Consider the following 25,249-nt stretch of genomic DNA (forward strand, 5'->3'; position numbering starts at 1 on the left):
TCTCTCTCTCTGTGCTCTTCTGTTTTCACTGGCCACCTTCTCACTTTGGCACACCGCCGTCACCACGGAGGGCACCCACCCGAGTTGCCACTGTAGGCTATTTCAGTAGCGTACACATTCTTCTTCGTTCGCCCATTTGTGTCTATCGTGTTGTAGTCCGTACCTTTTTTGTATATATATATATTTTTGCCCTTTCTGAGTTTTCGTGGCGCTCTTGTCACCTTGACTTCCGCTGTTCCGTTATACTCGCATCGCCTCCCCCCCTCTCCCGAGCCCTTCCCTCGCTCTACGGGAACGTAGCTGTTTCTTAATTCTTGCTGCGGTTTTTGTTTTTGTATACACACGCACACACTTTATACACGGATACACACGCATATATGTATTGATACACATACGCACACGCATACGCAGACATCTCTCTCTCTTTCTCTACATAGTTATATCTAGTACAATTTTTGTGTTTGTGTGTTTGTGTTTGTGTGTGTGTGTGTGTGTGTACGGGTTTCGCGTTCTTTGTGGCGTGTGGTGCACAGCGTCTCTTTTTCTTATCTTTGTCGCCCCTCCTCTCCCCACATCGCCTTCTTGCTGTGCGTTGTCCAGTACTGCCTCTGTTTTCGTTGGTTTGGTATGATTGTATCTTGTTTCTTTGGTTTTCCTCGCTCTTTTCACTTCTGTGCTGCACGGGTACGCTGGGATCGTGTATGTCGATGCGTCTTTCTCCGCTGCCGCCGTTGGCACTCGTCTACGTGCTGCTTGACCTTTCCGCTTCTCTGCCTCTCGCCCGTCACATCGTCCAGGCGCCATCACAAGAGGGCTCAGCAGGCCAGCGTATTTGTCGTGCTTTCCGGACTCTTGTCGCCTGGCGTGTGACTCCTTCTTGGTGTCGGCTCCGCTTACGCTCTTTATCCATCGCGTCGCCCTCCACGCAGTCGGCGAAGGGGGTGGTGGGGCGACATTCATTCTCTTGACGAGCTCGTCTCGTTGTGATAGAAGTCGAGATGAGAACGACCGCCATGGATGAAGACAAGCGCCTTGCTACGCCGCCGGATGCGCGCGGTGACTCCCCAAGCAGCAGCAACGCTCGCCTTCATTTGTGGTCCTCGTTTGATAGCGATGAAGTCCCCCTCACCGTCGAACCCACGCCCCTTGGGGCGAGAACAGGGAACGGCGGTCAGAATGTCAGACCAACAACGAAGGCGGCATCTTCTACACGAGGAACGACACCGATCATGGCGCATCCCGTGACGGTGAACGCAACAGGCGTGCCAGCCGATCAGCAGCAGTCATTACCCTCCGTCTTCATCGCCACGCCGCCCTTGTTCGACTCTGTGCTACCGCCACGCGACGCCGAGGCGAAGACAGCTGCTTATCCGGAAGTCTCTGATCAACCAGATGCAGAGGAAGAGATGCAGATCCTCAAGCCGGTCACTGACACAACCCCAACTCAAGTTTCAATCATCAGCAACAGCGGCGATGCCGCCGCGGCGATCCCACCGTTGCCATCCGTGAGTGTTGGTGAGCACAGCTTCGAAGCTGGCCGTTCAAGGCGCAAGCTAGGCAAGTCGGAGGTATCGTTCGCGCAAGCAACGCTGAAGGCGCCGGGAGCTGGAGCTGCCCTTCCTGTTGTCACACCTGGTTCGAACCACAGCGTTTCGAGTGGTGGGGGCCACCTGCGCACCCCAAGCTCTCGCTTTGGGAAGGTGAACGGTGCGGGATCTATGGCGTTCTTCTCGGGTGCCGGCGGCAGCTTACTCCCTGCCGAGGGAACGAGAGGTGGGCTGACCAGCCAGGCGTCTGCTTGCTCAAGCTACCACGCGAGCAGCAGCGCGAACAAGGAGAATCGTTTTGACGGCACAGAGACGGTGGCCAGTGCCCTCGGCGGCGAGCAGACCCCTTTTTCCACTGCGCGGAGTGCTGAACACGCTAACAGCTCGTCGTCACCGAAGTTTAGCAGCGGCGCGGCACGGCTGCTGACCTGCCTGTCGTCCAAGATGCGCTCTGGCACCCGCTCTCTGGACCAGCATCACTACACCACCGATCCGTCATTAGCGAGCACGTGGGCGTCGTCGTACAGACTAGGTGCTACCGCGACGCGGTCCGAGCGGCGCGCTTGCCGGGTGTCCGTCTCTATGGCGGTCGTGATGAATACAGTCATCACTGTCATCCTTGTTGCCGCCCTCACCATTGTGCCTCTCAACGCTGTCTCAACCCAGTCGACCGACTATGTGATGTCGACGCTCAGTCTCTGGCTTGCCTCTTCCTACACGCGGTCGGTGGAGGCAAGGATGCTGTTTTTGCCGAACGCGATCAACGCCTACGCGTTTGCTTACATGAACTCATCGGACACGCAGGCATGGAACTGGAATGCTGCTGACATGCCGCAAGCGCTGCGGCAGATGTGTCACACAGTCGCCGGCACCAATCGTAACCCCACCTCCTTTTTGCTCTACATGTCCTTGAGCAGCCCGTACACGGGGTACAGCGCGTACTGCTCACAGCAGGACAGCGATGACTACCTGATCGGCAACTACATCACGGACAACTCGTCTCAGCCCCGCTACGTCGTGAACGGAACGACCTACAACTACGCTGAGCCCCCCATCATCTACCCAGCTGTGCAAGCAATGACGCCGTGGGAGTACACGGTTGATTTTGGAGGGCCAAAGAACCCGTGGAATAGTGTTGTCATGCCGTGGTACGCACAATACCAACAGGGCCGGCTCTCAAGGGCGGCTGCAGGCGCCGTCTCGGCTCACGAGGCTGCTCCTGACCGTGATAGGCGCTCCTCCACGGGGCCCGAGCACTCGGTCGCTAAACCTTTGAACTACCTGAACGGGTACTGGCGCATCTTCAGCACCAACGTCAGCGTCATCACGTACACGTTCCCGTTCGTCGACTACGCCGGCAACCCAGCCTCTATCATGGGTGCCCTGCGTGCGGACGGTTTCAACGCCCTGCACTCCGACACCCTCATTGCCGCCGCCAGCAGTGCCCGTGCCATGGTTGTCGACACGTCAAGCGGTCTTGTCTTCATCACCTCCTGGGGACAGGATACGACAGTGCGGTTGGACAACTGGAACACGTCGTGCAACTGCGCTCCTGGCGGAAACAACCAGCGAGCCGTATACCTGGAAGACATCACAGACCCACTCATGATCGCTGCCGTGCAGAACGTTGGTGGCCGGGAAGGCATCGCCGACACGCCGTTAGAGGTGGATCGGTGGATCGGTCAATTCGCTTTTAACGACACCGAAAACCTGATGGTCATCAGCCGCATTCCTATCTCCTCTGACTACTCCGACATGAACCTCGTCGTCATCTACGCCATGTGCAAGAACGACTTCACCGCCTTCATCAATCATGTACAAATCATTGCCCTTATCGCGGTCGTGCTGGTTCTGGTGATTATTGTGCTGATCGAGATCTCCCTTCTGTACCTGCTTGTGCAGCCGGTGCGCGGGGTGGCAGCCGGTCTGCGCGCAGCGGCGGAGCTGCGCGACGGCAAAGAGTGCGTCGACTACGCAACGTCCGTAATCAAGGAGGTGGCGGAGATGCAGCGTGACTTCCATATTATGAATACAAAGCTGATGCAGATGAGGACGTTTCTCCCGCAGGGTATGCTCGGGGCCCACACCATGTACTCCGACATTCAAGGCGCCAGCGATGCCGACTTGACTGTCTTCCCCAGCTCGGCGTTACATGGGCGGGGAGGAGGCGGCGTGTGGGAGAATGCTTACGGCGACGATGGGTACGGTGGACCGGGTGACATGCTTGGCGGCGACGGCAGCGGCGACGTCTGCGCAGCCCAACGCGGCGGCAAAGACAGCGGCGCTGATCTGGGAAGTATACTCGACGTGAGTGAGACGGGTCAGCAGCAGCGTCGGGGCTGCCGCCAGCCAGTGGTGGAGATGGCACACCTCCGTCTGAATGATCGCGTGCTCCTCGAGGAGGTGAACCGCTTTCGTCGGCGCTACTGCAGCACCATCGTTTTCTGCATGCACTTGATGGAGTCTGAGATCAGCGTAAAGTTATTGAACAAGAACTGCGTCTACTTCACCGAGGGTGTGCTGCCGTGCGTGCTGCGTTACGGTGGCGTGATCGAGTTGCAGCGGCCGGACTACATCGTCGTCAGCTTCGGCGCACACAACAAGGTCGCGCTGCACCAGAACCGCGCCGCCATGTGCGCGCTGGAAGTGATGAAGGTGCTGAACACCACCACCCCTATCGGCCCACGCGTGGGGTGCATGATCGACGCAAGCGAGTACTATGTCGGCACCTGCGGCGCGGCGGACCGTAACGCGCTCGTCACCTTCAGCAGCAGTCTAGTCCCAAAGGTTGACCTCATTCGCGTGCTCAAGTCTGTGCAGACGCAGATTGTTCTCACGCAGCGACTCGCCTCCACCCTGGAAAGCTCGATGCTCGTCATGCCGGTGGATTGCATGATACTGAACCCGATCGGCTTGAAGGAGATCATCCTGTATGAGCTGCGGGGCCACATCCGCATGCTGCCATCGCAGGTGTCTGTGGTGATGGTGCGCCAGGTCATCCGTGCCGTGCGCATGGGTTTCACTCACATGCTCAGGGGCGACTATGGCAGGGCACTGGAGATACTGGAGCCGTACGAGACAATGGAGTTGCAGGCGGCCCGCCTCGGTTTCATGTGCAGGGTCTTTATCTCACGCAACATTAACCGCCCTTTTGTGCGGTCCGTCACACGCCTTACCTTTTCTGAGGCACACTTCACAGGCTACAACGAGGGCTGCTCCACGGAGTGGGGCGAGTCGCACGAGAGCGGCACCTCTTTCGGCGCTCACGGGCACAAGAGTGTTTCTGAAGGCTCCGTGGAGACCGCGAATCCGCTAGCCGCCGGCGGTGGCATCGGCGGCAGCGCCTCCTCCTTCGCGTTTTCGCCCTTCAGCACTGAGCTCGACCCGGCGACGCTGTGTTTGGTTGTCGGGGCTTCCTTGAACCCTCCCTTATCTAGAAAGGAAGGCCCCAAGCAGATAAGTGAGGCCAGCGTGACGGCGAGCGCTTCGTCGGTCGCCACCCGCGCCAACGACGGCTCTCTGACCATGCGCAGGAGCACCGGCGCCGCTGGGGAGGAGGCTGAACAGGATGAACTGGAAAGAGCGGCTGCGAGACGTGCCGTGGCGGATGAGGGCGAGACAGCGCTCTTCGAGATGTTCGTGGAGAATCAGCCCGACGACGATGACGATGTGGATGACGGAGAAGCCGAGGCGCGCGGGAGGGGCAGCAGGGCTGGCAGCAGCCCGTATTACAGCGCTCGCAACCAAGCAGCAAACAGCGCCGGCTTCGGCGGCGGCGGCGGTGGCGGTGGCGGAGAGAGGCCGGTGGAGCATTGCACTGCAGCAGCTATGAGCACACGCGAGGCGGTGCGGCATCCTCGCAAAAGTGAGTTGCCCTTCGTCTTCAACGACTACGAGGGCAACACGTGGCGCCGCTCCTACGACATACTGGGGACTGGCGCCTTCTCTACCGTGTACCGCGGCCTGTCCATGTCTGGCAACCTTGTCGCGCTCAAGTGCTTCCAACTCGGCGCGCGAAACATCGAAGTGCACGCAATCGTCGATGAAGTGCGGCTGTTTGCAAACCTGCACCACGAAAACGTTGTGCAGTACCTCAGCTTGTACGTTTCGGGGTCGCACGTGATCGAGATTATGGAGTTTGTGCCGGGTGGCTCCCTCGATACACTGCTGAAGAGCTTTGGCTCCCTTCGGCCAGAGTCCGTGCGGCGCTACATGCGAGATATCGCGCGTGGTTTGAGCTATCTGCACACGGCAAACATAGTGCACTGCGACATCAAGCCACACAACGTCCTCCTCGCCATGGATGGACAGTGCAAGCTGAGCGACTTCGGCTCCGCCATCGCCCGGGCGACCTCGTCCATATGCAGCATTGACAGCGTCCTTGAGATGCGCGGCACGCCGGGCTATATGGCGCCTGAGGTGGCGCGCGGTGAAGTGCCGACCATGAAGAGCGACGTGTACTCGCTGGGAATCACCATTTTAGAGCTTCTCACTGGGAGGCTGCCTTGGGACTACGCTGATGCGTTCGCCCCGAAGCTGTCAGGGAAGCTGACGCAACCCAAGAGCGCCTCCGAGCAGCGCGCGTCGCAGCTGCAAACGTGCCCCGCGGCAGGAGCGCGAGGCACAAGGGTAGCGGACGGCTCTGTTGCACAGGTGGGCGCGGATCTGTCGAAAAAGACGTGGAACGCGGGGATCGCTGCCACCCGGGGGCCCTCGGGCGGGCCCATGACAGATAGCCGCCTCGATGCCGCGACGATGCTGTCGAACTCAAGCTACGCAGGCCCGGCCACGTCTATGGGCGAGACCGTGTGCGGCTTTGGCAGCGGCCTGCTCTCTTCGAAAAATCAGAGCGGTGAGGCGGAGCACAGCTTCAGACGGTTGGAGTTTAGCGGCAGCGGCGCAGAGATCGCCGAAGGGAACGCTGGCCTGTGTCAACACGCACTGGCAAGCACACTGGAAGAGAGGGCCTCTGCGACTGTTGCTTCCCTGAGAGCCACCACCGCGTCTCTCGTGAAGGTCGCCGCAGGGAAGAACGCGGCAGCCGAAGCATGCGATGAGGACGGCACCGGCATGCCTCTCGGTGGTTCCCTAAAGCCTTCCCTGGAGATCAATCAGAGTAGGCAGCAACATCACAGTATCGCTTACATCCCTTCCTCTACCTCGCGGCGCCCTTCCAGTGCGATCTTCTCTTCGTTTTACCAGAACCCGCGTTTCGCCGTGTCGCTACACCGCCGACCCATCGAACAGGTGCTTCGAAGTTCCACCGAGCTTGTTGTGTACATTGGACGTGGGCTGGTCGTGCCGCGGATCCCCGATACGCTGGATGAGGACGTGATAAACTTCCTGGAGCTGTGTCTGAAACCTGACCCGGCAGAGCGTGCCTCCATGTCGGAGCTGATGCTTCACCCATGGTTGATGTAAAGAGCACGAGGGAGGACAGGAGGGTTGAGGCTAGGGCAAGCTGGGGAGGCAAGATGTACGCAGGCGGTGTGTGCCGGCACGACTCGCCTGCATTTTGTGGCAACGTCGCTTTGCCGTGATCTCTCTCTCCCCCTTTTGCACCACTCACCCTCCAAGGAGCGCTTGGCTAACCGCCTGGAGGCCATGTCGACATCCTCCCGCACATGCCTGCATGCCTGCATGCGCGCGTTCCCTCGTTTTTCCTTTTTCTGCTGTTTCGTTTCCCTGACGAGCGATCTTTTCGCTGGCGGCGTCTTCCGTTACTGGGTGACTTCATTGGATGCCCCGCTCACAGCAAAGGACGCGTTTCCTTTTTTGTATTATTTTTTTTTTTTGAACTTCGTTTCCTTCTCCGATCGATACGTTACATGGGTTTGTGCATCCACTTATATATATATATATATACATACATATATATATATATATATACATATATAGATGTGTACATGTGAGTGTGTGTGTGTGTGTGTGTGGTGAAGGTGGCGCCCCCCTTTCCCTTCCCACTTACCTGTGCCGCTCAAGACAGGCTCAGGTGCTCCAAACAGTTCTCTCGTTGTCCAGTTCCCCTTCGTATATCCATCACTTTTTTTTTGAGCTTTCGTATTTCTTAGTTTCGTTTTCGTTGTACACAGCTTTTTCGTCCTTGTATCTCAGAACACAGCAGCACGGCTGGCAAGCTTGCCAAGCAACAGGCAATGCCAGGGGCGCCGACGCCAACTGCATAGGTCACGGTCCCGGGTACTGCTCTCGGACGCCAGGGCGAAATCCCCCGAAACCGCGATACGCGATGTGACACGCTGAGACAAGAGGTGCATGACAGCGGCAGTCCGACACCAGAAGAGCAAGGATGCTGAGCTGACAAGACGACAGGGGGACTCTCCTCACCCGGTTCCACACGGGCTCCTGTCCGCACTTGGGATTCCTGCAACGGCGGGTGACTGGCAGCGATACCATGGGGTGCAGATGGTTTAATGCCAACTTCTCCGCGAGCGTTGCGGTAACCCGCCCCTGCAAGAGCCTCCACTCCTGCTCGCTTGTGCTGTAAGGGTGTCCGACCCGGCGTTATGCGTGGTATGCTACGCGCGATGTGCGGATCGCTCGATACTCGCATTACATCCCGTCTACCTCTGTGATTGAGCACGCAGCTACCTGATTACACACGTCTCCCTTGCGCGACATGGCCTTTCCCCGTCGGCTGCTCATCCCTGCCCCTCGTGCCGCCTCACGAGGACAAGCTGTGGGCTCTTTGTGCGCCGGCACATGCTTCTCCGCGCGGCCCCTTCCGCTTGACACACCCACTCCTGCCCAGGGGCGTGCGGGCTGAGGAGAGGGCGGAGTGCCCCTGCCGCCACAGACTCATGGCATCGCTCCACCTGTCGCTGCACGTGCGGGCAAGACTCCCCGACAGCGACACCGTGCTCAAGCAGATCCCGTCATGCAAAAATGCGAGCACTGTGCGCACGCGCTGTCAGGCAGAGCTGGCATGGTGCATCGCATCCGGCCAAGACATCAAGAGGGGCGCAGAGCAGGATTGCTCCACGGACAAGGCGTGTGTCGATGCACACGAGTCAGCTCCATAGTGCATGCGCGCGAAGCATGCAGCATCTCCTGCATCTGGCCGGTGCGGGCTGATGGGGCGTAGATGGCCGAGGCATGGCGAAAGCACCCTCGAGTTCCACCACCGGGTCCTCCCGACTCCCACGTGCAGAGCCTCCACACCATATTATGGGATACCGCCGCTTGAAGCGACTGAGAGGGCGAAGCATGGCACACAGGCAGGGGGGCGCAGGGCCTCGTGGGGGGGCGGGAGCCCTGACCCTGAGGCTGGTGGACTTGGTCTCTGCGCTCATCCGGCATACACCTGGGCCACCCCCCGTTGCCCGCACGGCAGACGCCACCGCCTCGGCTCTAGATGACGACCCTGGACGTCGCTCGCTTTGGATCGGAGCATGCAGCCCACACGAGTTTCCGTGTGGTGCTGATCGCGCCGCACGTATGCAGGGAGGGGACGAGGAAGGAGAGGGAGGCCCCGCTAGGCGCACGGCTTCGATTCGACGGCGGACGGCTCGTCCCAGACAACGAGGGATGCAGCCCGCAGGGCAGCAGGCGCAGGTGCGCTGTAGCTGTGTAATGCGTACGTTTTGTTGGCTTGTTCGCTGTAGAATGGATATGCTAAAGGCACCAAAATGCGCTCAAGCGGTGCTGTCTACTGATGACGGGGAAGACACCCCTCAGTGCGTGGCACCACAAGCGCCAGTGCACCCTCACTCTCGGTGGGGAAGCCATGCAGCCCCTGCCCCCACTATCCCTGCCAACTGCCGAGCACCCCGCTGCCGGTGGTGACGCGGTCAAGCGCCTACGGTGTGAGGAGGTCAGAGCAGTGCACCGCTACGGGCATGCCGGCGGTCAGGTCGCGGATCGGCGTTGCGTTGGAGCGACCTGCGGCAGCGAACACGTCTGTATTGCGCATATAGCATGGCAGCGTGCCAGCGTGACTCGAGCTCATGCCACCCGGCCCTCACGCTGCCTACAGAGGTGGAGAGAGGGGGGAGCCCGAGTGCCATCCCGAGGGAGATGCACCGAATGGCGAGCGGCATAGGGGGCGCGGCTGTGAGGCGACCTGCAGAGCGCGTGTGTGTGGGTGTAGTGTGTGAGGCAGGGGGCGTGCTCCGATGACTGCGTCGGCGCATTGCTGTACCGTGCGTGCGTGCGGCTGCTTGGTACCACGCGATGGGGGGCGACCTGTGGCATGGCCGGATAGAGTGGAGTTTAACGGATGTTCTACGGTAGCGCGGACACTTTGAAGGCAAAAACATAAAGAAAACAATGCCGATGCGTGCAACCGCTGTGGTGGTCAAGTATCGGGTGTGTGTGCTCGGCGGTCTCTGAGCAGACTCTGCTGCACCTGTTGGAGTATTCGTGTCAGGACGAATGAGGCGAAGGAAAAGAGAAAACTGTCGTCCTTGTACTCTGTTTCTTGCTGTTCTTCGCGGGGTTTGTACTTGTTGGTGTGCGCGTATGTGCCGCCCGACTCTCTTTGGCTTCTTCCCAGAGATTGGAGAGAAGAGAGTGCAATCAAGCAAGGTATTGAAAACGAAAGGCATCACGGAATTTCAAGGATTACACACACACACACACACACACACACACACACACACACGCACAGCAGCAGCCAATGAGGGTACTTGTCTGTGGTGGTGTGGGGTATATTGGCACGCACTTTGTGCGCGAGCTACTGCGTTACAGCCCCCATGATGTGATCATTGCCGACAGCCTCGAGGCCACTCACGGTTCTGATGTGCACGTGGACACGGAGAAAAACTATGCTGCACGCAACCCTGGCGCAAACTTAGAAGAGGTGAAGAGGAGCGGCTACCGTTTCGCAAAGCTGGAGGTGGGCGACGTGCGTGATGTCGACTTTCTCGAGCACGTTTTCACCACGCACGCCCCGATCGATGCCGTGGTGCACATGTGTGCGCACATTGTGGTGCCGGAGAGTGTGCGCGACCCGCTTCGGTACTACGACAACAACGTCGTTGGTATGCTGCGCATTTTGCAGATCATGCTCAAGTACAAGTGCGACAAGCTCATTCTCTCCAGTACGGCCGCTCTCTTCGGTAACCCTTACGCTCGCATGAGGGCTGGCTCGACCGATGAGCCGGACCCGATGAAGCCTATCCGGTCCAACGCCAAGTGCATGCCGGAGAGTCCGTATGGCACGACCAAGCTGGTGGGCGAGTACATGCTGAAGGACTGCGCTGCCGCCTACGGCATCAAAAGCGTGTGTCTGCGCTACTTCAATGCATGCGGCGCCGACGCCGAGGGCGACATTGGCGAGACCCACGAGCCCGAGTCGCATCTTATCCCGCTCATCCTGCGCGTGCCGCTGGCGGACAAGATAAACGCTTACAACGCTGTGCACCATCCGGAGCGCCAAAAGGTGAACGGCTACGTTTCCATCTTCGGCACCGACTACCCAACTCCGGACGGCACGTGCATTCGGGATTACGTGCACGTGAAGGATCTGTCCTCGGCTCACGTTCGGGCGCTGGACTACCTGGCTAAGCTGACCCCCGACGACAAGGACAGGTTCTTTTCCACGTTCAACCTTGGCACGTCGAAGGGTTACTCAGTGCGCGAGGTCATCGAGGCGGCGCGGCGCGTAACGGGACACCCGATTCCAGAAAGGGAGGAGAAGCGCCGCGACGGCGACCCCCCGGTGCTCGTGGCGTCCGGTGAGGAGGCGGCGGCAGCACTTGGGTGGACTCTGGAGTACGAATCGATCGACAAGATTATCGAATCCGCGTGGAAGTTTCACAGTAAGCACCCTGTCGGCTACGAGCTCCACTAAGTTGCAGGAAACGCTGCGCACACGCCTGCTGGGCTCCAAAGCCATGCTAATGCAACAGGGATGGCTACCACGTGTGTACCAACGTTCACGCGCACCAACCCACGGCTTCGCTCCGCCTCGTCGGAGTTGATGCTGTCTTGGCCCACCCTTTCGAAGATACGTTACCCTGAATATTTTGGGGAAGTGTCTTTCCCTCTCTCGGATGTGTGTCTGTATTCTGCCTCGATGGGTGCCCTCTCATGAGCTGTCTCTTCGCATTTGCTCTTCCCCGCATGTGCACGCATCGGCGTTGCGTGTCCATGAATGCGCATCCGCTGTTCAGTTTGCAGAGGTGTCGATAGTAGAATTGTTTTTTCTTTCAAAGTGTCCGCGCTACCGTAGAACATCCGTTAAACTCCACTCTATCCGGCCATGCCACAGGTCGCCCCCCATCGCGTGGTACCAAGCAGCCGCACGCACGCACGGTACAGCAATGCGCCGACGCAGTCATCGGAGCACGCCCCCTGCCTCACACACTACACCCACACACACGCGCTCTGCAGGTCGCCTCACAGCCGCGCCCCCTATGCCGCTCGCCATTCGGTGCATCTCCCTCGGGATGGCACTCGGGCTCCCCCCTCTCTCCACCTCTGTAGGCAGCGTGAGGGCCGGGTGGCATGAGCTCGAGTCACGCTGGCACGCTGCCATGCTATATGCGCAATACAGACGTGTTCGCTGCCGCAGGTCGCTCCAACGCAACGCCGATCCGCGACCTGACCGCCGGCATGCCCGTAGCGGTGCACTGCTCTGACCTCCTCACACCGTAGGCGCTTGACCGCGTCACCACCGGCAGCGGGGTGCTCGGCAGTTGGCAGGGATAGTGGGGGCAGGGGCTGCATGGCTTCCCCACCGAGAGTGAGGGTGCACTGGCGCTTGTGGTGCCACGCACTGAGGGGTGTCTTCCCCGTCATCCAGGGAGGAGAAAACCAGGGTAATGGAGCTGAAAGAGGACACGAAGCTGCTCGGCCCCACACGCGTGTCGCGCACGCAACTCAGCGAATCGAAGCCAGACGGCGGTGCGCCGGTGTTTTCGTGATGTGCTCTTTTTTTTTTACTTCTCATTGATACTGTCAGAGGAGGTTGTGGAAGAGGCAAAGGGACGGATAAGGAGGATTGCTTGGCGAAATGGTGTGGCCGTGTACTTCCACGGCACGCCGCGCAAGCTTGACCCATCGTACATAACCATCTGTACGCACCTCTCTCTCTCTCACGACGTTGTCCTTGATTTTCTGTTTACTCTTGTCTTTCTCTTCCCCATGTTCCATGCCGCCTCCGTGTAAAGCCCTGGCAGATGTTGCATAGACTCGTCTTTTACTGTTCGCCGTGCGCTGTTTTTTTCCTTGTTGAGAGTTTCCGTGTACCTGCGCGAATATGCTTGTCTGTCTCGTGGGTGTTGGGCACACATGTGCGGAGTGCTCTCGGCTTCTCTCTGGTTCTCCTTTCTTTCTACTCCTGGGCTATGGGTAATGACACACGTCGTGCGTTGTGCGTCCGTTTTTCTTCGTCGTGCGGTTTCGTATTTGTTGCTAATGCGCTCTTGGCCCTCTTCCTCGGCTTGCGTGGGAGGGGGCACTCTGGAAAGGAGCGGGAGTGGGGTGGTGGTGGTGGTGGTGACGCCTATCATCCTCCCTCTTCCTTGCCTCATTCTGTGCCCATCTTCTTCCCCCTTTTCTTACACACACACACACACGCACACACGCACATGCACGAGCACGTACTACAAGAAGGAGAAGGCATTAAAATTTTTGTGCGTCCTTTCAGGCGTACGACTGGCACCGTTTCTTGTGCAAAGTGTTTTGTTTCGTGCGTATGGGTAAGAGGAGACGACGAAGATGGGCCCGCGTGTTGCTGCGGAGGGGGAGGGCTGGTGGAAAAGAAACGGGGCAAACGCAAGAGTATGGGGAGGGGAAGACGGCGCGAGTCGCGCTTGTGCTGATGGAGCCGAGTTTGCGCGCATCGCGACGGTGAGTTTCGAAGACGCCGTCTTTGGTCGCTCACGTGAGACCCCTTCCGTTTCTTTGCTTTGCTGTTTGCGTCTTTGGATTTCATCTATCCGGTTCTCCGAGTCTGATCGCGCGTCGGCACTGCGCCCCACTCTTTTCTCTCACACACCGCTGTCTGGCGCCATTCACACTCTGTGTTTTGTTTGCGTCTTCAGGCACAGAAGCAAGCAGGAGGAGGTGACACAACGTTGCATACCGCCGATGGTGCCCGTTCCGAGATTGCCAGCCTGCACGCTGGCCTCTCCGTCTCCGTGCATTTCTCCAGCGCGCGGAGGGCAGAAAACCACATCTGCAGTTTTGGGGAACAACGCGAACGCGTGCGATGCGCACGGGCTCCTTCACGCAATCACGCTTCTCTTTCCGTTTTTTTTTTGGGGGGGATTGTACTCCGATATCGTTGCCACAAGTGAGTGAAAGCACTGCAACATCCTCAACCACACGCCCCGCATAGAGCTACGCATGGTCGAAGTGCGCGTGTTTGCGTAGGTGTGTAGGCGGTCTTTGCTTCCCTCTCTCGCCGCGCATCACGCTAGAGACAACCATGCGCAAGACTGTTTCGATGCGGGTAGCGCCAGGGGGAGCGGCGGAAGCAACGCGTGCATGGGCGCAGGCTACGTTAAACGCCGTTGCTATTCCACCTGTGCCGCGGGGGACGCATTACTCATTGTTTCTTCAACGGCATCATCGTGCGCTCGGTCTGCACAGCTGCGGTGAGGGTGCAGGCTCACGTTTTCAGGCGCTTCGATGTAGCCGCGCCTTCATCAAGTCTCGCTCATTGTCTCCAGATGATCCCTTCGGTGAGCGCAGCACCTGGGAGGACCCGAGCGACGGCATCTACGCTGCCTGGAAGGACGTCGACCAGGAGGCCTTTGTGAATGCCACGGAGAGCCAGGAGGTGCGCCAAGCACACTTCGGTCCGGAGTGGGCCCGCTTCAGCACGGTGGGCCGCATGTCCGTCAAGAAGATGCGAGAAGAGCAGACACTGCAGCACGCACCACCGTCAGGAGCGGCTGACAGTGAGTCACAGGACGCTGGGGTAGCGGCGGCGGCGTCCGGTTCTTTGACACAGCGCTACCCCACAGCAGAGGAGCTGCACGAGGCAGACTTGAGGCAGCGGCGTCGGCTGCTGGAGCGCAACTACAGCAGCTACGAGACCTTTCTGGAGCACGAGGTCGGTCGCGGTGAAGAATTTGCAGAGGCGGAGGAGGGCCTCGCCTTCGCGTCAGAGGCAGGGGGGCACCGAGGAGATGCCCAGGTGGAGCTGTACTCGGCCGCATCGATGGAGAGTGCGTTCTCGTCTGTGGAAGGTCTTGACGGGCTCGACCGTATGGCTCAGCGCAACGTAGAGCGAGAGGCACGAGAGACACTAGAGGCAGCCGAGGTAGCAGAACGGGTGCCGCTGCCACCTTTCATGTTCGAGCCGGACACCCGTGACGTGGCTGCGGCACCGGCACTCTCATCGTCGAACCTGACCCCGACCACCAGCTCAGCGTCGACGGCAACGGAGATCAGGAGGTCAAAGACGGCGACAAACATGTCTGCAGTGAAACCGTGCTCGACGAGCGGCTCTCCCTCAAAATCGGCTTCGCCTTCTACGTCCGCAGTTGCAGGTGGCATCCCTGCCTCCGTTGTGCGGCAGGTGCTGGGGGCTCTCGGTAACCCGCATGGTGACTCCCGCCTTCCCCTCACCGATCCCCTGCATTGGGGCACGGAGGATATCATACGTTTTCTGACACTTATGGAGCAGCCGCCCATCTCTGTTGACGCCGGCGACTGGCCGGCGTCATCGGCATGGTCGGCAATGGACGACACGATGTGCGACACATTTCGCATGGCTTGCGTGACGGGTGAGACACTGCTGAACGTGGTACGGCCGCCTCGTTTGTTTCGGCTCATGCGCCAGTGGCACATTCGCCGACACGATGTGCTGAGTAAAGCTTGGAAGCTGCGAGTGCAGGCCGAGGGAGCGCTCGCGACGGAGGCGGATAGCCGTCTTCCAGCTGATGGAGTACAGATGACCGTGGAGCAGAACCGCGAGCGGCTGGCAGAGGCGGTACAGCAGCTGGACCGCAACCTCATTCACGAAACCATTCTTCTCTGTTTTCCATACGGTCACTGAGGGGCTATGTGGTGCCCTGCTGCGGCTATCGTTCGAAGCCCGGTTCACCTCTGTGCGGCTCGACGCACTCAGCATCGTTCTGGTTGCCGCAGGTGTCAAGGCTTCGCTTTAAAGCGGGCGTTCATCTCTTTTTGGATGTAGCTGTTGTACGCATACGTGGTTTGCACCACCGTCGGAGTAGGGACGGGGCGGCGGAGTGTCGGCGCTGCTATAGCAGGTGGGTGTCTGGGTGTCTTTTGGCTGCGCGCCGCATGTGTTTGGTATGTCTGCTGCATGAGGAACGCAACGGAAGGCGTTACATATAATAACAACACCAACGAACAGCAAAAAAAAACAGGATATTGTCTCTCGTTTGCTACGCCTCGTCCAGCGCTCGGTGGGAGCGAGGACGTAAAGCCGCGCGCTGTGCTACTCCGGGGCTCGCGAGAGTACCGGGCAGGCTGCATGTGTGCGTGCTTCACTTTGTGCGTGTATGGTGGCTCTGCTCTGTCCCTGCTTCTCTCTGCTTGAAGGGGAGGAGGGCGGAGAGAAAAGGCCGATCCTGTACCAGCGATGCGAGCCATACTACACCGGAGCACTGCTCCTTCCTCGTTTGGTGCACCTTTCGGTGCGATACGCTGCCTCGTCCTCGCGGGAGATGGCGTCCCTGGGAGGGGCTGGGGTGACATGCGTGCTGTTGCTGTATGTTGTGCTCTGCACATCCGCTGCTTTGAATGCCCACATCCCGACTGCTCATCTTCCCTTGTGTCTGCGATCATGACACACGTGCATGACTCTTGTGTGCCGGTCAACCTCTCGATCACCGCCGCTGCCGCGTAGGCATACCCCGCACACCCCCGTACACACCAATACACTGTTCTCTGCCGCCCTCCCTACTTTCTCCGTCCGTGGGAGTGGCTTGCAGAGGCAAGCACTTTCCGGGCCAACTTGACTATGACGCTTGCGTGCTCACAGGCTGAAACGCTATCTGAGATTCGCATCCCACGTTATCCACACACGTTTTGGGGGCACAATAGAGACTGATAGATCAGACAACGAGTGAGGGGGCTGCCGTTCAGTGACTGCGCGAGGGGCCACTTCACGGCGACACATCTACCCACGCCAACCCACCCCCTGCCGCGACACGGGTGGTCGGCTGTGCACACCGTTGCTTCCTTGCCCTGGTCAACCTTGGCAGCCCAGCCCAGCAAAAGAGGCCACTCATAGGAGCCTTCGCAGAGGGACAGAAAAACACCAAAGAAAGCATGGCGACAGCTTCCGGGGCGCTGGAGCCTTGGGAGCGCATCTCCACCTATTACGCGTCTACGCGCAAGAGCATCAACGTCCTTGTTGCTCCTACGGCCGACGCGGCTGCCGCCTCCCTCAGCCTGACTTACCTCATGAAGGTGTTTTTGTTCCCCTTCCAGTTGCACCCCACTAGCTCGTATGACGAGCTGAAGTGGTTTATTGAGCAAGCCAACTTTGCACAGGACAGCGAGCGCGAGGATGACATCAGCCTGCGCATCGACGACCTCTTCATCCTCGTGGGCCTCGGTGCACCTGTTCTGCTAGAGGACTACTTCGACTTCACGCGGCACATCGTCATCGTCTTGGACGCCTACCGCCCTTTTCACCTTGGCAATCTTTGCCGCGAGGACGGCGACCGCTGCATCATCTGGGGCAGCGACCGCATACAGGTTGAGGTGGATGACTTCTTTCGAAAGCAGCGCGCCGAGGAGGCGCAGCGGCGGCGGCGGCATCGCCGCCGCCTGGACATGAAGCGCCATGAGGGCCACGCGCGACGCCAGCGCACCGAGGGCGGTGGGGCGCAGGACGACGACGTCTACAGCGATGAGAGCAGCATCAGCACCAGCAGCGAGGAGGAAGAGAGCGCGGACTCTGACGGTGACGAGGCTGCCGATCTCTTTGATGGCGAAGACGATGACGCGACCCCGTCGCAGAGCCAGGATCGCGTGGACTGGCGCAGCGCACCTGGCGAGGTACCGGCGTACTTGGAGGCGCTCTACTACGCATGCTCTTGCGCCGGTCGCAGCAGTGCGGTGGAGGTGTACGACCTGTCGGTCATTTTGCACCGCTTTAACGACACGATTCTCTGGCACGCCGCCGTCGGCGTCTGCGATTTGTATCTGCGTCGTCTCGTGGACTACGCCACGTACCTGGTGGAGATGGGACCACTGGAGGAGGCTGTCTCGCTTCAGCAGAGTGTGCGACGCGGCATTCTGCGCGACCGCACCGACGAGGCCGTCAACAGCTATCACCGAGCTTCCACAAATAGCATGCAGCTGAGCAATCGCGAGGAGGAGCAGCTCTACCTGCTGCGGCACTCCACTCTCTGGGACGCCATCTGGTACGATTCGCAAGTAGCGAGCGCGCTCGACCTGCATCACGTAGAGGACGGCCGCCCACGACTGAGCCAGCTGCTGGCGAGTCGCTGTGGTGTGTCTATCGCAATGGCACAGCGACCCTGGTGCGAGGTGCCAACCGATGTGGGCAGCGAAGCGCTACGCCGCGTGCAAGTAGAACTACAGAACTGGGTGAATGCTCAGGGCAACTTTATTGCGTACAGGAACCGCATACGGTGCATCTCTCGCAAGGTGGGCTACAGCACCGAGGTGTCCACGTTCGACGTGTGCAAGCTCTTCACCGCTGAGATGGCAGCGGTGCCGCCAGCGTCGGTGTACGTCATCGAGCGGTCCCCAGCGAACGCTAGCCTGTCACCCGAGGAGGTGGCGGCGTTGGCGCAGCGCAAGCTTGTCGAGTTTCAGCGGGGCCAGTTCTGGCGCGCAAGCGCTGTGCTGGACATAGACCCGAACGAGAAGCTGTTTCACGAAGCGCTGGCGGGGGCGCTGTCGCTGCAGCAGGCTGTGGCTGACGCGACGGGCTCCATGATGCAGCCCGGCAACGTGCAGAGCAGCACGGGGATTCACTACGCGCTGCCATCGGACCCGTCCAAGACCTCACCGACGCTGGAGAGCTTCTGCACTATGCGGCGACTCTCCGTTCTCGCGGAGCGACTCTTCTTCACGCTTTCCATGAGCCGCCGGCGTGATCGGCGCGCGTTGACAGCGCTGCGGCCTCTCATTCTCTCCTGCGTCTTGCCGCAAGCACGCCTAGCGGCCCCGCCCACGGCGAGCAGCGGCAGCGGAAGCGGTTTACCATGTGGACCCGGCACAGATGCGTTGGTGCCTGCGGTGCACTGGAGTAGGGCCAGTGGGGGTGTGCCTTCAGCGTCTGCCGCCACTGCCGCTGGTGGCGTTTTTATGGGCGGTGGTGCACAGGTGGAGGACACGGCTGAGTACGTCGTCGTGCTTACCCACGCCGGTAACACGGGGGCTGGCATGATGCCGCTGCTTCCCGTGTACCGCTTTGCGCAATGCATGCAAGACGAGCACTTCCACACGCCGCCGCGTCGGCTCTTTGTGGAGCGGAATGCGGTGCAGGTGCGCGGTCGTGAGAACACGACCTACCTTGCAGAGCGCATGCTGCTCCTGTCGGTGAAGACTACAGTACCGCGGCACGAGTTCCGCAAGAGACGCGCGCCCGCGGTGGATGAGTACGATGACGATGATGGAGGGACGGAAGTCGTGGAGGTGGTGGACTAGTCGAAGAGGAGCATGCGCGACACCGGACTGGGCGCGGTTTCGTGTGTTTGCTTTCCTTGCCGCTGAAAAAGGCTTTGATCAAGCCAGCGAAAAAAATAAGCCGTGCTGCTGGTTCGCCTCCCGCCCCCCTGCCCTCCTCCTCACACCCCCCGCATCGACGAACTCGAGTGTGCACAGCGCGATTTCGTGTAGATGATTCTATTCACCGGCGGTCGTGCGTGTTTTTCCTTTCACTTGGCGTGTGTTCGATGTATAGGCGGTGCTCGTTTTCATTTCATCGCATAGATGCTCCCCTCTCTTTATCCCTTCCTTCACAGTGATTTGCTTTGTTGTTCTGGCGCAGCGTTGCATCGCTGGCTTTTCCACGCTTCTACGCATGTGTGTGCGCGCGCATGTGTGTGGGTGATCATCAGCCGACGGGTGTTTGTGTGCACCCGTATGCACGTGAATGGTCCAAACACGCTGCATCACGAAGCAGCGCTGTACAAACGCAAGCAAACCAATAAACGGCGATAGCAGCGACAGCGAGGAAAGCGAAGAAGGGCAACCGCAGCAGGGTCTCGCCCCGCCACGATTTCTTTGGTGGATGGTGGTATCCCCTTTTTTCTTTTTGTGCCTGCGTTTCTGCACCGTCTTCTGTTACCTCGCTGCTATGCTGCTGTGACGTGCGGTGTCTGTCTCTTGTTCTCTCCATCTTGAGCAGTCGATAATGCCATAGAGCCCCTCTTCCCCCTTCCTCGCGACGCAGTTTCGGTGTGCAGGCGCAGGCGAGTGCATCTGGGCGACCCCGCCAGTACGGGGGAAGGGTGGCAGTGAAACAGTGGGCACGGAAAGCGCTAACTGCGGGAGGCGAACTGCGGACTCGTCTTCCGCTTCGTTTTTTTTTTTTGTTGTCGTCGTCGTCGTCGTCGTCCTCGCCTCCAAACGATGCGTCGAAGGAGGTCCGTTGTCGGGATTACTGAGATCCCCGTCATCTACAAGTGGGGTGGGTGGGAAGTTTGCAAAGAGAGACGCGTTTTTTTCTTACCATTGACGGATGCTGTGTGTGGTGCACGTGCGTGAATCGTGTCGTGTGCCACAGGCCCACTCCACTGGTCGTGCTTCTCTTGTCTCAGGGTGCCGTCGCCGGCTGCATATCTCACCATTCGGCCTCTTTCTCTCTGTTCATCCCCACCGCATTGCATGCGTCTCCCTACGGGAAAGCAAAATACGCACACACACACACACACACACAGAGATAAAGGTGACGTGAGATCCCTCTCTTCCTCTTTTTTGACATCGCGTGTGTGTCTACCGAAGCAGAAAATACGCGCATGTGAAACAAGGCTGCCATCACCTCACTTGTCTTATGGACGCCAGCGCAACTCGCTTTTGACGTCGGCTCCTCTGTCGCACTGTGCGGTGTCGGGGGACTGTTGTGCGTGTATAGGTGCGCGTGGCACTCTCGCCTCTGTGCGCTGAACAAATTTGTTTCGGTTGCCCCTCTGCTTGTCGCTGAACCACCTCCTCTGTTGCTTGGTCGTACACCCGCAATAGACATCAGGCAGACCGCTCGCCTCAGCGCATCGGTGATGCGTCTCTCACTTACACGCTCGCCCACATCCACACGCCAGAGAAGAGATATAAGCACATCTTTATGCATAGACGAGAACATAGAACTGATACATTTCTTGCTTTTTTTTCCTCAAAGCTTCCCCATCACTGAGCGCCCGCTTGTTTCGAAAGCAGCGCTTGCGCGTGTGTGCGCACACTTTCCTACGTCGTAGTCTTTCCGGCATCTGCCGCTTCATTTTGTGCCTGCTACGACGTCAGGCTTCTGCACACCGACGAACTCGCTTCCCTTTCTTTCTCACTGCGGTTGCATATCTATCCGGCAGCGGTGTGGCGCTGGTGTCGTACACGTTCCGCACTCACCATCACCATTTTCATTCTTGTCGAGTGCGCGCTACGGGCGTCAGCATCGCTTCCAACGCACGCCGCCGCGCCGCTGCAGAGGGGCATGGAGGAGGCTCCCTCGACACCTCTGATACCCGCGCTCACCACCACCAGCGGTGTATTTTCGTCGGTTAAGCGGCCGTATCACTCGACGGACGACACGCTGCCATCTCCGCCACCGCCACCCTTCTGTTCCCATGAAGCACAAGCGCTCTTCCGTTCCGCGCGATCCGTAACACCACTGTCTCAGCGGTGGATGCTGTCGGAGAACACGAGCGAGGCTGAGTGGGGGGAGCACGCTAGCGATCCGAGGATGCTCGAAGCTGAAGGGCGACCGCCGCTTGGCTCTTGGGATGTCCAAGGCCACTCTCGACATCGTCAAGCTGCAGTGCTAGCCTCGCCAGCTCTAGCGGATGATTCTATCGATGCTGCATTGTCCTCTACACTGGCCGCCTCCGATGGCAGGAAGGGCAGCCCGGGTGCACCACTGACTACCAGTGAGGCTGCCCACGATGCCTTGTTGCACACTCCCGCAGCTGCGCCCATGACGCGTGAGAGAGAAAAGGCAGTATCATCGCAGCTGTCGCAGTCGTTTCCGGCGTGTGCGGTGCCCCCTTCGAGAGAGGCCGGGCCGCAGCCGTCTGATTTGCTGCCGAGATCCGTGGCCAAGGCACCGCCTTACACGGCAAAGGCTGCGTCGAGCCCGTCCTCGGGTAGCGCATCACCGGCGACGAAATCCACCAGCAACGTCGATCAGGCGATCCGGTCAACAGCGACACTGAATGTCCCGGTGGAGCTCGCGCAGCTGCAGCCGCAGCAGGCAGAGGAGGCGACCGCTTCACACCTTGCCCTACGCGAGGAGGTTTGGGTGGAAAACGAGGAGCTGCGGCGCCAGCTGGGTGTGCTTCTGCGAATCCAAGAGGAGCTGGAGCGCCGCTACCAGCAGCGTGAGGCAGCGGTTGCACGTGTTGAGCAGCGCCATGCATCGGAGAAAAAGGTACTTGCACTGGAGAAGGAGCAGGCTCTCGCGCAGCTCAGCCGAGCGTACGAAGAACAGCTGCAGATGCTGCGGAATGCCGAGGTATTGGCACAGTCGAATGCTGATACCTTGGCTGCGGAGGTGGTCACTCTGCGGAGGGAACTGTCGGAGGTCCAAGACGAGCGGCGGAAATCATTGGAGCAGCAGCTGGGGTGCCGGCGCCAGTCCGATGAGGCGATGGCCGCGCAGGCAAGAATGCAGGCAGAGTGCGCGACTTTGCGAGCAGCAGCAGCTGACGTGAAACCTGAGCGTGCAGCCGAAGTGACTGCTCAGGTAGCGGAGCTGCAAAGGAAGCTGTGGATCACCGAGGAGCGTGCCGCCGCCGCCGAGCTTGCGCTCCAAGCACTCTGCTCTCAGCTAACTGCCGCCGCGGAGACTACGCTAGCGGTTGCAGGCGCTGACGTACAGGTAGGACACACGCTTGACAGAGATGTGACTGCAGACGCAAAGCTGGTGCACTGCTCGCCTACTTCAGAATTGTTCAGCAACGACACCCAGGCGACGGCGGCACCGGTCCTTTTCGACGAGGCTGCGGTGCTGACTGCAGTGCTCTCAGCAATGCAGGACAACGGTGTGAGCGCTGCTTTCTCCTCCTCGCAGCGGGCGTCCTCGCCGACGGGTGGAGAAGGCGTGGCTGAGCTGTCGCGCTCAGGCTCCAATGGCACTTCGATGAAGATCGAAACTTTCGTTTCACAGCAACAGCTCACTGCACCGGTTTTGCCGCCATCTGCTGACGCGTGCGGCGCTCCCATACGGGCTGGTCTATCGAATGCCGGGCTCTTGCGCTGCCAGCAGCATCGACAGCTGCTGCAGGTCGTGCTGGCACGCGTGTCGGATGGGTACCAGCGAGTCGCACGAGAAGCCACCGCAGCTGCGCGTGCAGCCAAGGCGGAGCACGCTCTTTCCAATGAAGTCAAGGAGCTGCGCGCAAGACTCGAGCAATCTCAGCAGCTGCTGCTGTCGCACGAGCGCGGCCGACAAGACGAAGACTCACACACTCATGGAAGGGCCGTTGCAGGATGCCAGACGACACAATCCATCCTGCAGCGCCGCTCTTCTGTCGGCGTAGTCACGGATGCGGTAGACGCGTTCAGCGTCAAGGCACCCAAAGCTGCCGCCGCTGCGGCATTGCAGCATCGGGGAGCAGTGGAGAAGGCCGCGTACGACGAGGCTCTCGCTGAGGCACAACGGCAACTCCGCCACGAGCGCAGCTATATTTGCCGGCTACAAAAGGAGGTTCAGTCCTTGCGCAGCTCCAGCTACACGACGACCGTACTCGAGGGCCTCACAAATACAGTGCAGAACATGCGTGTGGCTGTGTGCCGGCTGGTACGGGATGCCGTCGCCGACGTGCAGCGGATCATCGAGCAGGAGCCGCAGCGGCTCCAGGCACCAGCGACCAACATTCGTGGCTGCGCGAGCGAGATGGTATGGCGAGATGACGCAGGGCAGGCCCTTCGCGGACGATGGCGTGCCATGCATGAGGATTGTAGGCATCACCTGAACAACAGTTTGCCTGCTCGCGAGACGGACAATGTGCACTGCGCGGCGACTGCACTGCCTTTTTCCTCCCCTCTGCTCGATTTTGCTTTTGTGCGCGCTGTTCACAAGTCCATCTTGCGCGCGGAGGCTCACGTTCAGCAGGTCAGCGCCACACTCCTGAGAGACTACCAGCGAGTTTTCTCCAACACACACGCCTTGTTGGGCACCCACAAACAGGACGAAGATACAGCCTACAAGACCAGCGCCTCTCCTCGTTCCCAACAGATGTCATGCTCCGCGAGGGACGCTGTGCACAACTCATTGAGCAGAGCTCATGGGGCTTGCCGGGAGGCACCGTCGCAGCGGCATGCTGAGAGAGGCGGCACTTCTTTTGGCGGTGATTCGCCCTCACCGTCGTCATCGATTGCTTTTTCCGGGGCCACCAGAAAACGAACCGCACAACAGCAGAGAGTGTACGCGGAGATGTGTGATCTTCTCCAGCGATCAGCGCCTTCCCACGACGGCATGACAGTGTCCACAGTGTCACCCTCGCATCACTCACCTGATGGGTCTCATTGGCTGTCGGGGGCTCGACCACCGCAGGCTCGCCCATCAGGCATGAACGCCTCTCCTACTTCTCAGCTGTCTCCCTACGTCGCTGCCTATGTCACCGAGCCCGCCGAGCTCCGCCGAGCAGCTTCATCTTGCATGCCACTCGACTCCGCAGCAAAGTCGGTGACCCTCTCTTCGGATGCGCGGCTAGGCTTTGCACACTTGGCAGACGCGACGCAGGAACTGCGCAATGTGGAGCGGGTGCTGGACAATATCCGAGACGCAGAGGAGACGCGCGAGGCAAGGCGGCAGCAGTGTCTGCAGGGTTGGCAGGACGCCATCGTGGAGGCGGTGGACGGCGTGAAGGAGCGAATCGAAGACGCCTTGACACTTCTGCGGTGTCCCGGGGCGGGAGCGGAGGTTCTTCCGTGCGATGCGATGAGGCGTGCGAAAGAAACCCACGTTGCGTCCACACTGAAGGCCGCGTCTGCGGATATCTGCGCTGATCCCGCAGGCGACGAACCAGAGCGAGCACGGCAGGGACAAAACGCGCAGCTATCAGTCAGTCATGGGATGAACCCAGTCGTGCCACACCGCGGGCCATCGCGTCTCTCCGAGGTGCTGTCCGGAACGATGCGCTTAAAGGCGGACGGCGACACTCTTCTCTCCGCTTGAGCATGTTTGCGCGCGTGTGCCTGTGAGGCCAGACGCGCACTTTTCTCGAGTGGCGAAGTTCAAAGAAAAAAAAAACGAGGAGCAGCCGCAACGGCAGCTGTCTTTTGCATCTTTGCTTGTGCGCCACCTCTGCTCAGCGAGAGCCCCCTTCCTCCTCCCGCATCAGCGCTCCGCTCACGGCGTTCTCCCATCCTTGTCGTGCACGCGCAGCTCTCCAAGTGCAATCTTCGCCGCGTTTTTTTTTTTCGCTGAGCGGGCATACTCCCGCCTTCGCCCGCCCCTCTTTTCGGCTTCGCCCGTTGCAGCGTGTCAGTGAACGGCTCCCGTCTCTCTGTTCTCGGGCCCCTTCGCGTGTTGTGCGCAGCCCATCTCTTTGCGCCTTCTCCTTTCTCCGAGAAGACCAACAACACCGTTTGCACCTCTCCGGTGCCCCCCCCCCGTCGAT

The 25,249-nt window shown here is 59.7% G+C and overlaps 5 protein-coding genes across 5 annotated transcripts; all 5 read left to right on the plus strand.

Annotated features, from left to right (window-relative positions):
* Positions 1–1,013: 1,013 nt before the first annotated feature.
* On the plus strand, positions 1,014–6,968 carry LMJF_33_2290 (putative protein kinase; the record flags this gene model as incomplete). The annotated part of the gene is made up of 1 exon (XM_001685938.1): positions 1,014–6,968. The coding sequence occupies one exon, from the start codon at positions 1,014–1,016 to the stop codon at positions 6,966–6,968; it is 5,955 nt and encodes a 1,984-aa protein (XP_001685990.1).
* A 3,214-nt stretch (positions 6,969–10,182) lies between these two features.
* On the plus strand, positions 10,183–11,358 carry LMJF_33_2300 (putative udp-glc 4'-epimerase; the record flags this gene model as incomplete). Its single annotated transcript, XM_001685939.1, has 1 exon — positions 10,183–11,358. The coding sequence occupies one exon, from the start codon at positions 10,183–10,185 to the stop codon at positions 11,356–11,358; it is 1,176 nt and encodes a 391-aa protein (XP_001685991.1).
* Positions 11,359–13,941: 2,583 nt separating this feature from the next.
* LMJF_33_2310 (conserved hypothetical protein) lies at positions 13,942–15,519 on the plus strand (the record flags this gene model as incomplete). The annotated part of the gene is made up of 1 exon (XM_001685940.1): positions 13,942–15,519. One exon carries the CDS (start codon positions 13,942–13,944, stop codon positions 15,517–15,519), a length of 1,578 nt encoding a protein of 525 aa, XP_001685992.1.
* A 1,244-nt stretch (positions 15,520–16,763) lies between these two features.
* On the plus strand, positions 16,764–19,121 carry LMJF_33_2320 (putative cell division cycle 45 (CDC45); the record flags this gene model as incomplete). Its single annotated transcript, XM_001685941.1, has 1 exon — positions 16,764–19,121. One exon carries the CDS (start codon positions 16,764–16,766, stop codon positions 19,119–19,121), a length of 2,358 nt encoding a protein of 785 aa, XP_001685993.1.
* A 2,479-nt stretch (positions 19,122–21,600) lies between these two features.
* LMJF_33_2330 (hypothetical protein) lies at positions 21,601–24,804 on the plus strand (the record flags this gene model as incomplete). The annotated part of the gene is made up of 1 exon (XM_001685942.1): positions 21,601–24,804. One exon carries the CDS (start codon positions 21,601–21,603, stop codon positions 24,802–24,804), a length of 3,204 nt encoding a protein of 1,067 aa, XP_001685994.1.
* Between the last annotated feature and the right edge of the window lie 445 nt (positions 24,805–25,249).

Source organism: Leishmania major, chromosome 33 (genome assembly GCF_000002725.2).
Source record: "Leishmania major strain Friedlin complete genome, chromosome 33".
Lineage (NCBI taxonomy): Eukaryota > Euglenozoa > Kinetoplastea > Trypanosomatida > Trypanosomatidae > Leishmania > Leishmania major.